Source organism: Pogoniulus pusillus, chromosome 42 (assembly GCF_015220805.1).
Source record: "Pogoniulus pusillus isolate bPogPus1 chromosome 42, bPogPus1.pri, whole genome shotgun sequence".
Classification (NCBI taxonomy): Eukaryota; Metazoa; Chordata; class Aves; order Piciformes; family Lybiidae; genus Pogoniulus; species Pogoniulus pusillus.
In genome coordinates, this window is record NC_087305.1 from 3,190,533 (window position 1) to 3,204,186 (window position 13,654).

The 13,654-nt window shown below is 62.0% G+C and overlaps 1 protein-coding gene across 7 annotated transcripts in view; it reads left to right on the top strand.

Annotated features, from left to right (window-relative positions):
* The window catches only part of ANK1 (ankyrin 1), a 64,703-nt gene extending 51,349 nt beyond the window's left edge, over nucleotides 1-13,354 (top strand). For 3 of the 7 annotated variants that reach the window (XM_064175699.1, XM_064175700.1, XM_064175702.1), the window contains 16 exons: nucleotides 14-225; nucleotides 353-557; nucleotides 737-833; nucleotides 1,205-1,433; nucleotides 1,606-1,731; nucleotides 1,813-1,932; nucleotides 2,959-3,043; nucleotides 3,304-3,378; nucleotides 3,894-4,025; nucleotides 4,193-4,339; nucleotides 5,942-6,494; nucleotides 7,133-7,391; nucleotides 8,608-8,691; nucleotides 8,961-9,128; nucleotides 9,409-9,530; nucleotides 11,150-13,354. In XM_064175699.1, the coding sequence (XP_064031769.1) occupies nucleotides 14-225; nucleotides 353-557; nucleotides 737-833; nucleotides 1,205-1,433; nucleotides 1,606-1,731; nucleotides 1,813-1,932; nucleotides 2,959-3,043; nucleotides 3,304-3,378; nucleotides 3,894-4,025; nucleotides 4,193-4,339; nucleotides 5,942-6,494; nucleotides 7,133-7,391; nucleotides 8,608-8,691; nucleotides 8,961-9,128; nucleotides 9,409-9,507 (2,591 nt within the window). In that variant the 3' untranslated portion in view covers nucleotides 9,508-9,530; nucleotides 11,150-13,354. Of the gene's footprint in view, nucleotides 1-13; nucleotides 226-352; nucleotides 558-736; nucleotides 834-1,204; nucleotides 1,434-1,605; nucleotides 1,732-1,812; nucleotides 1,933-2,958; nucleotides 3,044-3,303; nucleotides 3,379-3,893; nucleotides 4,026-4,192; nucleotides 4,340-4,861; nucleotides 6,495-7,132; nucleotides 7,392-8,607; nucleotides 8,692-8,960; nucleotides 9,129-9,408; nucleotides 9,531-11,149 lie in introns of those variants that run through there. The other 4 variants (XM_064175701.1, XM_064175703.1, XM_064175704.1 and 1 more) reach the window with 4 other exon arrangements.
* The last annotated feature ends 300 nt before the right edge of the window (nucleotides 13,355-13,654 follow it).

Sequence of the window (13,654 nt, forward strand, 5' to 3'; positions counted from 1 at the left end):
GGTGCCCTTGCAGAGCTGGAGAGCCTGGAGGAGCTGGACAAGAAGCGAGTCTGCCGCATCATCACCAACGACTTCCCGCTCTACTTCGTGGTCATGTCCCGGATTTGCCAGGACTGCGACATGATCGGCCCCGAGGGAGGGTGTTTGAAAAGCACACTGGTGCCCATGGTGCAGGCCACCTTCCCAGACAACGCTGTCACCAAGAAAGTGAGGCTGGCCCTGCAGGTGAGCCCCAGGGAGTCTGCCCTGGCACCCAGCTGGGCTCCCACAGGCAGCAGCGGGCAGCAGATGCAGGCTGTGCCCCGACCTCGGGGCAAGCCAGCCTTGATGCCCGCACTTGTGCTCTCTGCAGGCGCAGCCCGTGCCCGATGAGCTGGTGACCAAGCTGCTGGGCAACCAGGCCACCTTCAGCCCCATTGTCACGGTGGAGCCGCGCCGGAGGAAGTTCCACCGCCCCATCGGGCTCCGCATCCCACTGCCACCATCCTGGAAGGACAATCCCCGAGACAGCGGCGAGGGCGACACCACCAGCCTGCGCCTGCTCTGCAGCGTCATCGGTGAGGCTGCCAGCGGCCGCCGTGGGGGACAGCATCCTCTGGGCTGGGGGCCAGCCCCAGTGGGATGCAGCTCCTGGTAGCTATGGGCGGGTCATGTGGGTGGAGACATCCAGCGCCTGGCGGATGCAGACCTCAGGCTTACAGAGGGGCAGGGTCCTTATTGCTGCTTCCTGCTGCAGGAGGGACAGCACAAGCTCAGTGGGAAGACATCACAGGGACCACGAAGCTGATCTACGAGAACGAGTGTGCAAACTTCACCACCAACGTGTCTGCCAGGTGAGTCCTCAGGATGTGCTCACCTGGAGACATCTGCTGCTCTTTGGGCCCTCTTGGGGTGCAACCTGTGCCAGGAGGAGCCTCCTGCTCCTGTGCTGCCCCATGCCCAGATGCAGGGCAGTTGCCTCCAGCCTTGCAACTCCCTACACTGCCTTGGCCCGTGCCCGGAGCACAGCTGGGTGTGCAGAGGGCAGGGGCCACTCTGTGTGCTTGGAGAATTCCCCATCTCACATGGGGCTGCTCCAGTACCTGGAGCTCTTGGGGCCTCCTCTGCAGTGCAGTTTGCTGGCAGAGCATGCAGTGAGGGGGTCAGCGCTACTGGTGGCACTGGGGAACCTGCCTGGCAGTGCCCCAACCCAGCCCTCCCGCAGGTTCTGGCTGGCCGACTGCCCACGCACGGCCGAGGCCGTGCACTTTGCCACGCTGCTGTACAAGGAGCTGACAGCAGTGCCCTACATGGCCAAGTTTGTGGTGTTTGCCAAGATGAACGATGCCCGGGAAGGTCGCCTGCGCTGCTACTGCATGACCGATGACAAGGTGGACAAGACTCTGGAGCAGCACGAGAACTTCACCGAGGTGGCCCGCAGCAGGGACATTGAGGTTTGTCCCCAGTGGCACATGCTGGGCAGTGGCAGGCAGAGGGCTTCCTGAGAGGGGAGGCTGATGCCAGTCAGAGGGGCCTGGGCTTGCCCGTCAGAGGTTGCTTGCCCTGTGTAGGGGCAGGAGAAGGCTTTTTGCAGAGGTTCTGAGCCTGTTTCCTGCTCCCTGCCAGGTGGTGGAGGGGATGCCTTTGCACGTCGAGCTCTCAGGGAACCTGGTGCCTGTCAAGAAGGCCACTCAGCCGCGCACCTTCCTCTTCCAGTCCTTCCGCGAGAACCGCCTGGCCATCCCCATCAAGGTCAGGGCTGGGCACAGGGCTGGGCTCTAGCCCCTCTGCCTGCCCCCTTGCCAGCCCAGTAACCAGGCTCTTGGTGCTCAGGTCCGGGACAGCAGCAAGGAGGCCAGCGGCTCCCTGTCCTTCTTGCGCAAGGCCATGAAGTACGAGGACCTCCAGCATGTGCTCTGCCACCTCAACATCAGCATCCCACCCTGCACCAAGGTCAGTGCCACAGCTCTGGTGCTCTGAGATGGGGCGGGGGTGTGGTTCATCCCTCCCCTGGTGCAGTTGGCACTCCTTGTTGTCGGCTTTTCACCACACCTGGAGCAGTCTGTCCGGTTTTGGGCACTGCAGTATAAGAAAGATGTTGAAGGTCTGGAGTGGGTACAGAGAAGGGCAACAAAGCTGATGAGGGATTTGGAGACCAGGTCTGGCGAGGGGAGACTGAGGGAGCTGGAGTTGTTTAGTCTAAAGAGGAGGAAGATAAGAGGAGACCTCATTGCTCTCTGTAACTTATAGAATCGCAGAATCAGTCAGGGTTGGAAGAGACCACAAGAATCAGCCAGTTCCAACCCCACTGCCTTGGGCAGACACCTCACACTAGGTCAGGCTGTCCACAGCCTCATCCAGCCTGGGCTTAAACACCTCCAGGGATGAGACTTCCGCCATCCTGGGCAACCCCTTCCAGGGTCTCACCACCCTCATGCTGAAGAACTTCTTCCTAACATCCAGTCTGACTCTCCCCATTTCCAACTTTGCTCCATTCCCCTCAGTCCTATCACTACCTGACAGCCTAAAAAGTCCCTCCCCAGCTTTCTTGTAGGAGGACTTCCTGAAAGGAGGTTGGAGTGAGACCAATGTTGGCCTCTTCCCTCAGGTCACTAACAACAAGACAAGAGCTGATGGCCTCAGTTCACACCAGGGGAGGGTTAGGCTGGAGATTAGGAAAAAATTATTTGCTGCAAGAGTGGTCAGGGACTGGCACAGACTGCCCAGGGAGGTGGTGGAGTCCCCATACATGGAGGTGTTAAAAAAAAACAGTGGATGTGACACCTGGGGACAGGGTTTAGTGGCCAGGGAGGAGTTGGGTAAAAGGTTGGACCCGATGATCTATGAGGGCTTTTGCAACTTCAATGGATCTGTGACTGAGCTGTGCTGCTCCGGGGCTACAGGAGAAGCAGTGATGCCAGGGTAGAACTGCTGCCTGCTTTTCAAGCTGGTGACCCCTTGGTGTGTCCCCACTCACAGGGAAGTGGCAGCGAGGAGAGGAGGAGGACGCTGACGCCGTTGTCGCTGCGGGAGCGATACAGCATCCTGAGCGAGACCAGCTTCGGTAGGCAGCCGCTGCCGCAGCTGCAGCCTGCTCCTCTCACCTCTGCTCGGGCTGACTGAGCCCAGCAGGAGGGCAGGGCTGAGCCTGCCACATTCACACTCGTAGCAGCTTCCCTTTTGCTGAGGCTTTCCTTGGTCCTGCCTGAGGGCACTGCCATCCCTGTGGGGCTGTGAGACCCCCGCAGCCAGCGCCCCTTGCCCCTCCCCACCCTGGTGCAGGGCCCTGCACAGCCGAAGCTGTGACTCTCTCTTCTCCTCCAGGATCTCTGAGCAGCACAGACAAGGCAGATCAGAAGATGGTTGACATAGCAGAACAGCTGGGCCTCAGCTGGGCTGGTGAGTCCACACCTGGCAGCTCTGGGGATGCACAGGACTCTTTGGGGAGCTGCTGGAAGGGCTGGAAACGCACTGCAGGGTGGAGGGGATGAGCTTGCTGCTGCCCGTGGAGCTGCAGCTGCCTGCTGCCCTGCTGCACTTGGTGTGCATGTGGTCTGCACTAGCTCCTCTGGCCTGGCCTCCAGCACTTCTGCTGAGCTGGGTGCATTCATGGCACTGAAGGGAGCCTTCCTGGAGCGGTGTCTGCAGTTGCACACAGCTGCAGGGACATCACACACCCAACAGCAGTACCTGCCCTTCTCCCTGCCATGGTTACAGCCAGCCTGGGCAGAGGGACTCCAGATCTCTGCCCTGTGCCAGCTGCTGCTCCTGCAGGTCCTGCTGTCCTCAGCTGTGTGTGTGGGGAGGACCCAGTGCTGGATCTGATGGAGCTCTTCAGGACACCCCTGGGCTCCTCTTGGGAGCTGGTGGTGGGCGCTGGAGGGTGTGATGCTGACACCTGGTGTCTCCCCCAGAGCTGGCACGTGAGCTGCAGTTTGGGGTGGATGACATCAACAGGATACGTGTGGAGAACCCCAACTCCCTGCTGGAGCAGAGCATAGCCTTGCTCAACCTCTGGGTCAGCCGCGAGGGCAAGGGTGTCAAGAGTGAGTATCTGCTGTGCCCTGGCCACGTTGTAAGCGTGGAGGTGGCAGGGCTGGGTGCACAGAGCAGGGGGCTGGCTGGTTCCTGCACGCCTGCCTGCCTGGGGGGTGTGTGGCCACGGCCGTGTGCCCCCCGTGACCAGTCGGCTGGCTCTGGCTTGCCCCTGCAGTGGAGAGCCTGTACGCAGCGCTGAGGAACATCGACCGCAGCGAGATCGTCAGCACGCTGGAGGGCTCCGGGCGGCAGAGCCGCAGCCTGAAGGGCAGCTGGCGCTACACCGACAGGGACTACTCCCTCTCGCCGTCCCAGATGAATGGTGAGTGCCAGCCTCTGCCAGTCACAGGAGCACCCCGGGGGCAGAGCCCGTGCAGACAGATGGGGGATGGTTCCCTGCCTGACCAGGGTGCGCCGGTGGTCCACTGGGAGCGCAGTGGGCACAAGGCATTGCCGACAGACGTGGCCTCTTCACTGGGGCTTATGCTGCAGGAAGCTTGGCTCTCCTATGCTGCCTCCTCAGAAGCTCTCCGTGGGGGATGTACTCACGTTCCTTGTGCCAGCGTGCCAGTGAGAGGTGCCTCTGGCTTGTGCGAGCTGAGCAGTAGCCATGGAGCTTAGAGTCCTGGCTGCCCAGCTGCGGCAGTGCACCTGGGCTGGGCTGGGAGTGTGCCTAGGTGTGGGGTCAGCTGCAGCGTGTGCCACCGGGGAGCTGGCACACCGGGCAGGGACAGGGCTCTGTGCGCTGCAGCCCTGCACTCCCGTGTGCCCGTGCAGCACTGGCTCATCGCTCTCTCCCTCTCTGTCTCTCCCCTTGTTCTGCTCTCTCAAACATGCCACCTAGTGCTGTCAGGTGCGGGCACTCCTGTGGGTCACTTCTTGTCACCTCTCTCCTCTGAGCTCATCCTGGCCTCTCCTTTCATCTTCTTCCACTGCCTGTCTCCACTGTCTCCACCTCAGCTGAGCGCTCCGGGAGCCGCGTCCTGCTGCAGCGACTGCATGTCACCAGAGACCGCCCCCCTGTCGTGCTTGCAGGCAGCCGCCCCAGGCCACCGCCTCCTCCTGCACTGCCCTGCGCTCCTTCCCTCCCTGGCCCTGCACTGCTTGCCCTGGCCAGGCACCCGCACGGGGCAGAAGAGCCCTGTCGGTGCTGGGGGTTCTGTGCCTCAGCTGTGGCTGGCAATCCCTGGCTGCCCGGGGGCCACAGCAGGTTCTCTGCTGATCTCCAGGGGTGGGAAAGGGGCTAGTGGCTCAGAGCTGAAGGCTGAGCAAAGCCATCCGCGTGGGTGAGAGTGCCTGGCTTGGCTGCATCCCGTATCAGTGTGCCAGGGTTGTGCATGTGGCCCTGGGCAAAGAGAACATGACAACTGCTTGTAACCCTGGAGACACCAACAGGGTTGTGGGGCCTGGCTGCATCCCACAGGGTTTCAAGGTTGCATGACGTGTGTCAGGGCCACCCTTCCCTGCTCATGGTACTACTTCCAGCCTGCTTCTCTGTGCTGCAGAGAGGGGTTGACTTCGGGAGTTGGTGCTTGCCAGACCTGGCCACCTGAACTTCAGCCTGACTGTCAGGCAACTGATGCTGGATGGGGGCTGTGGGCAGGGAACCAGGGGCTGATGAAGCAAGGTGGCAAAGAGGGCACTGTGTCCTGAAGTGTGGATGGGGCATCATATGGACCCCAGGCCGGTCCTCCCCACAGGGAGCTGACAGCCCCAGGACTTGAAGAGAGGCATGGCATCACTGCCAGGGCCCATGCACAGCAGCTGCCGTGGGCACAGTCCTGCTCTGCCCAGCCACGGGGGACTGTGGCATGACCATTGCTGTCCTCGGGGCAGGCACCCTCCCGGAGGCTGGTCCCCTCCTCGCCCCAGCGTGCTTGTGCGGGGCGGCCGCTGGAGCTGTGCCCTCTGTTTGCCCACCCAGGTTACGCTTCGCTGCAGGACGAGCTGCTGTCCCCTGCCTCCCTGCATTACACGCTGCCATCCCCGCTGCGTGCCGACCAGTACTGGAATGAGGTGGCCATCATGGATGCTATCCCCATGGCTGCCACCGAGCAGGACGCCCTGATGGAGATGTCTGACATGCAGGTGTGGTCCTCGGGGCTCACACCCTCGCTGGTGACTGCTGAAGACTCCTCTCTGGAGTGCAGCAAGGCCGAGGACTCAGACGCCACGAGCGAAGGTCGCTTCCCAGGGCAGCTTCTAGCAGATGCGCATGGCCCAGACCACATGGGCTCTATGGACCTGGTTGAGGATGACACAGTGGACTCAGATGCCATGAATGGCCTGATTGACCTCCTAGAGCAGGAGGAGGGGCAGAGGCCAGAGGGGAAGATGCCAGCTGATGATCACCAGCCAGGGACTGGGGAGCAGGACCCGGAGAGTGAAGTCTCTTTTGTTTCAGTTCAGCAGAAGGTGCAAGCCAGGATCACAACTTCACCAACCATTAGCCACGTCATGGAGAAGAGCACAGACAGGTACCGTGCCCTGGGGCACTGGGGTGGCTGCGGGAGGGGAGCAGAATGGCTTTGCCAGCTGCTGCCCTGCTCTGGGCCGGCTGCAGTGCTCTCCTGGCTTTGCTTGCTTCTCTGCGGGGTCCAGCTCTGTAGCAAGGGCAGCCCCGGGACACAGAGCAGTGGCTTGGGCAAGTGCTTGCCCCCCTCTGGAGATGCTCTGGGGGGCTCCTGGGAGAGCAGCTGGGAGGGACCCAAAGCAGGCAGGCAGGCAGGCCCTGCACGCAGGTTGTGTTTACCAGAGCTACCCCAGCCTGTGCTGCATCCCCCCGTGTTCCCCGTGGCACCAGCTCCATGAGGTCCCAGGCCAGAGTCCAGCGATGTGCCATGGCCTTGCCTTAGACCCTTGCAGCCAGGCTGCAAGGCTGTGAAGTGGGCAGGGAGCATGCCAGGGAGGAGGCCTGTGCCCTTTGTGCCTTTTGTGCTGCTTGTGCCAGGTGCCTGGCAGCGCTGTGAGCTGGGGAGCCCAGTGCCTGGCGGGGTGCAGGCTGTGCCTGCATGCTTGCCAGGGGTGGGCTGGTGCTCAGGGTGCAGCACTCCATGGCAAAGCTGACTGCCTCTCTCTCTCTGTCTCTCTCTCCCTGTCCCTCTCCGGTGCCCAGGCTGAGGGACTGGAATGCAGAAGGCTCCTTTATCTCCTGCCTACAGGACCTGACAGCGGGCTCCTGGCAGGAAGGGGTCACCCGAAGGCTGCTCCAGACGCACACCACAGCCTCCGGGCCACAGGGCCAGGAGCAAGAGCAGGTCCTGGTGCCAGCCGTGGAGCTGATGCGGGTCAGCTCCGCAGAGGACAGCGACTGGCAGCCCCAGCACCCCACGGGCGGCTGGCAGCAGGAGGCAGACAGCCGCTTCTTTGGGCAGGTGAGGGGAAGAGCAGGGGAGCCCAGCCCCATGCAAGGTGGAGACCCCACGGACAGCCCTGCCCTCAGCCTGCCACGAGGCTGGGTGCTTACAGAGGCACGAATCTGCTGGCACACTAGCTGCCCTGTGCCCCTGGGGGTGCCTCTGAGCCCAGAATAGCCTGGTGTGCTTGTTACCTGAGCTCCTGCTCGCCATTTATAACCCAGGCAGCCTCTCTGTCTGCTTCCTTATTGAGTATCTGCCCTGGCTGCTGGCCCAACAGCCTGCTGGAGCTAGAAATAGAGTTGGTCTGGGGGCCAGGCTGGGTAGTGGGCATCCTGCCGTGGCCACATGGAGCCTACAGGTACAAGATGAGGGCAAGTGCCTTTGCCTGCACGCAGAACCATCCTGGCAGCACGGCCGTGCCCAGGGGTGGTTGCTCAGTCACATGCAATTCCAGTGCCCCCTGAGCCCCTGGCTCCTGCCTGGGACGTCATTTGTCCCGTGACAGAGGACTGCCCTCCCAGCACAGCCGGGAAGAAGGGGGTCAGGGCTGTCCCAGTTATGGTCTGGCCGAGGACAGGTTGTGCTGTCACCGTGCTGGCCCCATGACTTTGACCGAAGCTGTGAGTGCAGAGGACGCTCCACCTGCCCGCGCCCTTCTCGCCGCCCACAGCCAGCTGAGCTGTGCCAGCTTGGGTTACAGCAGCGCTCCCGCAGAGCCAGGGCACCGCGCCGGGCAGGCTGCAGACCCGCAGGGCTGCTCCTGCCCCGGGGCTCTGCCCACCCCAGGCGGGCAGCATGGCTGGGCTGTGAGCGCGGGGCTCGGAGCCGCGGGCACGGGATGTGGGTTTTCCTGGCCCAGCTGCTGGTCGCCCTGGCACTGCTGGCCTTCTTCCTGGTCAGCTGCCAGAACGTCATGCACATCGTCAGGGGCTCCGTGAGCTTCCTGCTCAAACACGCCCACCACGAGCTGGACAAGGAGCTCGGGGAGAGCCAGGGGCTGGCGGACGATGAGGAGGTGCCCTCCGCTTGGGTCGTCCGCCGGCGCGTCCTGGTGAAGGTAACGGGCAGGGAGCTGAGCGCAGCTGCCGAGGGCAGGGCGGAGGAGAGCGGCGAAGGGGCAGGGCAGGGCAGGGTGGGAGGCTGTGGGTTGCACGTCCGCTGTGCCGTTCTGCCTGCAGAGGGGCTCCCCTCGCCCCCCTGAAACGCCCTGGTGTCCCTCCTGTCACTGCAGGGGAACGAAGTGCTGCATCTGCCTGGAGAGCAGGTGACCGAGGAGCAGTTCACAGATGACCAAGGCAACATCATCACCAAGAAGGTGAGCGAGCAGGGGCATGGTGTGGGCAAGGGCACGGCTGCAGCCTTTCTCCTCTCCTCTCTGCCCAGCTGCCCTACTCCTTCCCGCAGCCCAGGGGCCTCTGCAGGGCACCCGCTGCCCTCTTGGGTTACAGTCACCCACGCGTCCCCGGGCAGCCCCTGCGTGTGCAGCAGAGGCTGCAGCGCTGCAGCTCGGGGCCAGGCCGGGCGAGGAGGCAGGCACAGCGCCCCGGGGCTGGCCGTGCTGCTCAGCGGTGTGGGTCTCCACAGGTCATCCGGAAAGTGGTGCATCAGCTGGGCCCTGGTGGCATGGATCACAGGCAGGAGCAGGAGGAGCTGATCCTGGCGGGCTCCCTGCAGGAGCCCCAGGAGCTGGCGGCTGAGGATGATCACTTCATTAATTACTCCATCCTTCAGCGGGATGGTCTGGGGGCCAAGGTACAGTGTGGCTCACAGCCCTGCCTTGCTCTCTGCCCAGCACTGCTTCTGCAGGACTCACAGGCTTTGGGACTCTGCCGTGCTCTGTCCTCTCTTCTACCCTGGTCTCCTCTCCCGTTTCCCCTCTAAGGCTTCCATGGGCAGCTCTTGCCCACTGTACCAGACTTCTTGCTTGGTGTCTTCTGCCAACTGACTCTGCTTTTCCCTCTCCTATCCTCTCCTGTCTGTCTGTCTGTTCACCTGGGTGATGTGCTGCTTCCTGCCCCTGCGGCTTCCTCAGGAGGAGGTGCGAGTGCGCGTCCCGAAGCCAGAGGTCTCCGGGGGCAGGATGGGGGCTCAGATAGTGAAACGAGCCAGCCTGAAAAGGGGGAAGCAGTGACCCCTCAAATGGCCTCTTTTGAGGTAACCCTACCTTTGCTCTTCCTTGTATTCCAGCTTCCCGTGCTGCTGCCTGCACTGAGCTACTGGTCATGCACATCCTCTTGGGCAGAGTGTGCCAGGGCTGTGCCCAGCTCTCAGCCTGCAGAGGAGAGTTGCTGTGGTTCAGCAAAGCTCTGAGGGTGGGCAGCAGCCTGCCCCTGCTGCTAACCTGCTCCTGGGTCCAGGGCCTGGGTGCAGTGGATGTGGGATGCCCTGCCTTGGAGCTGCCAGTGCTGGGTCAGCCTTGGTGCTCAGCAACCCACTGTGCCCCCTGTGCCAGGGGCTGCTGCTACTGCAGCCACGGTGTTGTGGGTACTCAGTGACAGGGCCATGGGGCTGTCATTCCTGGTCATGCCAGAGTACAGCGGAGGGATGATCTTTGCCCAAGACCACGGGGTGCAGCCAGGCACCGGCAAAGCCGTGAGCTGAGTCAGGGGTGTCACATTCTGCTGCCTCGGCTGGGAGTGCTCCTGAAGAGGCAAGCAGCTGCCACTGCCACTGCCAGCCACGCATCGTGGCACGAGAGGGCAGCAGTGAGGGCTGCTGGCGCTCCCGTGGCCAGCAAAGGGGGTGCAGGCCGTGGTGAGGGGCTGCTGGTGGGCTCTGGGGTGGCAGGGTGGAGGAAACGTGATGCTTGTAGAGGCTGAGGGCAGGGCACTCGTCTTTGGTCCAGGACATGTTTTCATTATCCCCAGCGTGAGCACTGCATTATCCTGGGAGTCCTGTGCGTTCCCTGCCCCCTGCCCTCCCTGCCACCCGGCACTGGCCCAGGCTCAAGGCAGGGTGCTCAGCACAGCATACTTGCACCCACCTGCATTGTTGCCCCCTGCATGCTGGCTGCAGGGTTGGCAGTGGGGGGGGGCGATGCTGCACACATGTTGCCCGGCTGCCAGGCACTGCCTGAGCCAGGAGAGAGGCTGCCAAGCTGGGGGGGGAGTCCTGTGGCCTCTGCTCTATGTGCATGGCTGTGTCTGTCACTCACCCTCCTCTCTCTGCTGCGTTAGGGCTGTCATGAGGCTCTCTGTGGGTGTGTGACAGTCAAGAGGCTTGTGCTTGTGGACTCGTGTCCCTGCAGGCTGTGTCCCCACACCCACTGCCCAGACGGCCCCTGGGTTTGCCTCCCTCTGGGGCAGTGCCCTGCTGCTTTGTGTGGCTGGTTTCTGTAGTGTGCCAAGGTGGCACAGAGTGTGCAAGGGGAATGGGTGGGGTCTTCCCCACTACTGCAATGGTGAGATGCAGGTGGTCACACTAGTTGAGGCTGGGGGCTATGGGCTGCCTGCTCTGTCTCAGAGCCTACAGCAGCCCTCCCAGCTCCTTCACAGTGCCACATTGCCTTGGAGCAGCTCAGCTCCCACATCTTGCTGCTCCCTGCACCAGTACCAGCTCTGCCATTGCTCCCAGTTCCAGGAGGGGCACTTACTGGTTCTCTGTTGCTGTCTCTCTGACACCTCCTACCCCCAAAACTTTTCTTGTGGATAGGTGCATGTGGGATAAAAACAGAATGCAGAAGGGGCTGAGACTGCCATGGACCTGGCTTGCCCTGACCCTTTCTCCTGGCCGGGCCACCTTATAACTTCATCTCTGTCTCTGTGTCTCTCCAGGATCTCACCTCAACACCAAACCACTGAACTCCACACATGTTCTGACACATAGCTGAGAAGAGAGGAAAGCAGAGTGGAGGGGAGCAGGGCTGGCTGTACATGTTCCTATAGGCTATGGCATGACTTCTGTATGAGACCTCCTTCCCGTCCTATCCGCATGACTGACTGACTGCAAGACGCATGAGCTGCAGAACTTAAAACTGACCTCCCTGCCCCGCTGCTGCCGCCAGCCTGCAGACAGCAGCAGCACCAGGGGCACCCTCTTAGCTCCTCTGGGAGGCAAGAGCTGGGCTGGCAGAAAATGAGAGGCAAGGAGACTCCACCCTGGCACACCGGCGCGTGTAAGTGTGCCCGCGCCCCGGCTGCACGAGGGGAGCTGGGGCAGCAGAGCGCCGCTCACCTTGGAAGGAGAAGGATTTGACACCCCCATCGCCTGTGCTGCCTCTGCTGGACTCAAGCTTCTCGTCCTTCTGAGTGAGTGCTGGGTTATGGGGAGGGCAGCAGCAGGTTGTGAGAGAAGGGCACAGCTGCCCTGGCCAGAGGGGCTGGTGCAGGGCTGCCCTTCCTCTCCCCGCACATGCAACGTCTGCCGCCAGGGCAGGGCTCTGGGCTGAGCACTGAGCTCGTTGCTTGTGTTGAAAGTGTAAACTGTACAGCAATCAGCCTTGTGTATATGAACCAATAAATACTATGCAAACCCCTAGGGACACTCTAGCAGTATGTACAAAGCACTAACAGCTCTGCTTCCAAATACCTCTTCAGGCTGCAGGACAGGCAAAACCTTTGGAGTATGTGAGCAGCTCTGGTGAACGTAGCTGGAGGCTAAGCAGTGAACAGGCAGCAGAGTGCCCCTGCCCTGCTCCCCTCCAGCTGAACCTGGTCCCTTCTTGGCCTGGAGAGAGGGGCCCGCAGGTGCAGTCCCATGGGCCTGTCCATGGTGCAAGCCCCAGTTTGTGTTGGCTCCAGCTGGGGTGAAGCTGTAAGCCTGCACCGAGGTGCTTGGGGCCCAGGGAAGATGAACAGTGAGAGCAGGGGACGTTTGTGCCACACACAGGGATGTGCCTAGCACTACTCAGCACAATATCTATGAGCCAGGGGCTGGCAGGAGCCAGCAGCCCTGCACTACACACCCCAAAACAAGGGCTTTGCAGGGTCCCCTGGCCTCCCTGCGAGGGCACAAACGAGGATAGCCTGGTGATCCCCCATGGATGCTGCCCCTCCCAGGACCAGTCCCAGGGACAGGAGCAGGGAGCTGCTCCCCCGGTGGCTGTGCTTTGGCCGGGCAGAGCACTCCTGTGCCAAGGAGTGAGGGCAGCCCAGCTGTGCTAGCAGGAGGGCAGCCATGGGCAGAGCTGCCTGTGCGGCACTAAACTGTGCGCTGGGCTGACTCTGATGCAGCACTTGACCCAGGAGGTGAGGATGCAGGCAGTGGCAATAGGTCCCACGTCTCTAACTGTCCTTTACCTAACTGATGGGGGGGACTGGCCTTTGTAGCACAGTGGTGTAGGGACCGCCCTGCTCTTTCCTCTGGAGGTGGCTGTGGAGCTGTTTTCGCAGGGCCTGACTGCTTCCTGTGGCCGCTTGCAGAACAAGCCCTCCTCCAGCCTCCGGCCATACCGTGGTGGCCCTGGCAGGGCTGCCCTGTCTCTCAGCGGGTGCCCATCTGCTGGGACAGCCTGCAGTCGGGAAGAAGCCCAGCTGTAGCCAAGCAAATGACCCAGCTTAGCCTTTGGAGAGCAAAGCAACCCCTTCCCCACCCCGAAGTTGAGCCATATAGGCACAGACTCTCCATCCATCACCCCTGCTGTGTACAATAACCTCCCTCGACCCACTGTGACAGCTGACTCCGTAGCATCACCGTAGAGTTGTGTGTGGGTCCTGTGCTTTGGCCTCGTATACACCTTAGGGAATGTGCTGTGCTGCAACCCTGCCAGGCACCTGCAGTGACATCGCTTTGCGCTCAGATTGCTCGTAGGGCTGGTAGGAGGAGGCTGCACCCGACATTGAGCCTAGAGAATGCTGCAGTCTGCACACTAGAAGCTTTTTAGAAGTTTTAAAAGAAACTAAACAGATTACTTTTATTTCCTTTTTTTAATTGTTATGGAAAGAAGCCTTTTGGATCTCCCTGTCTTAGCCCCTGATGTATAGATCATTTCCCTGTACACCAGCTATCGGACTATGAATTAATAAAGAAACCGACACAGACCACGGCTCCTCTCTGCTTTTCGGGGGGGGTGGGGGAAGCCTGAGGCTCTGGGGTTCCCCCTGCCCCCTACCCCGATGTCAGGAGCGCGGCGGGGGAGGGCAGCCCCGGCGGCTGGAGGCAGTTTATGCTCTGCCGTTCACGGGGGGGTGGCCAAAGCGGGCAGGGAACGGCGCACCCCGGCGGGGCCCGGGGCTGACCCCGCAGAAGCCTCTGCAGGGGCGGGCAGGGAGGGAAGCGGCCGCCCCGTCGGTGCCAGCGGGTGTCCGGGGCCGCTGCGGCGAGGAGGCAGCGCTACTGCT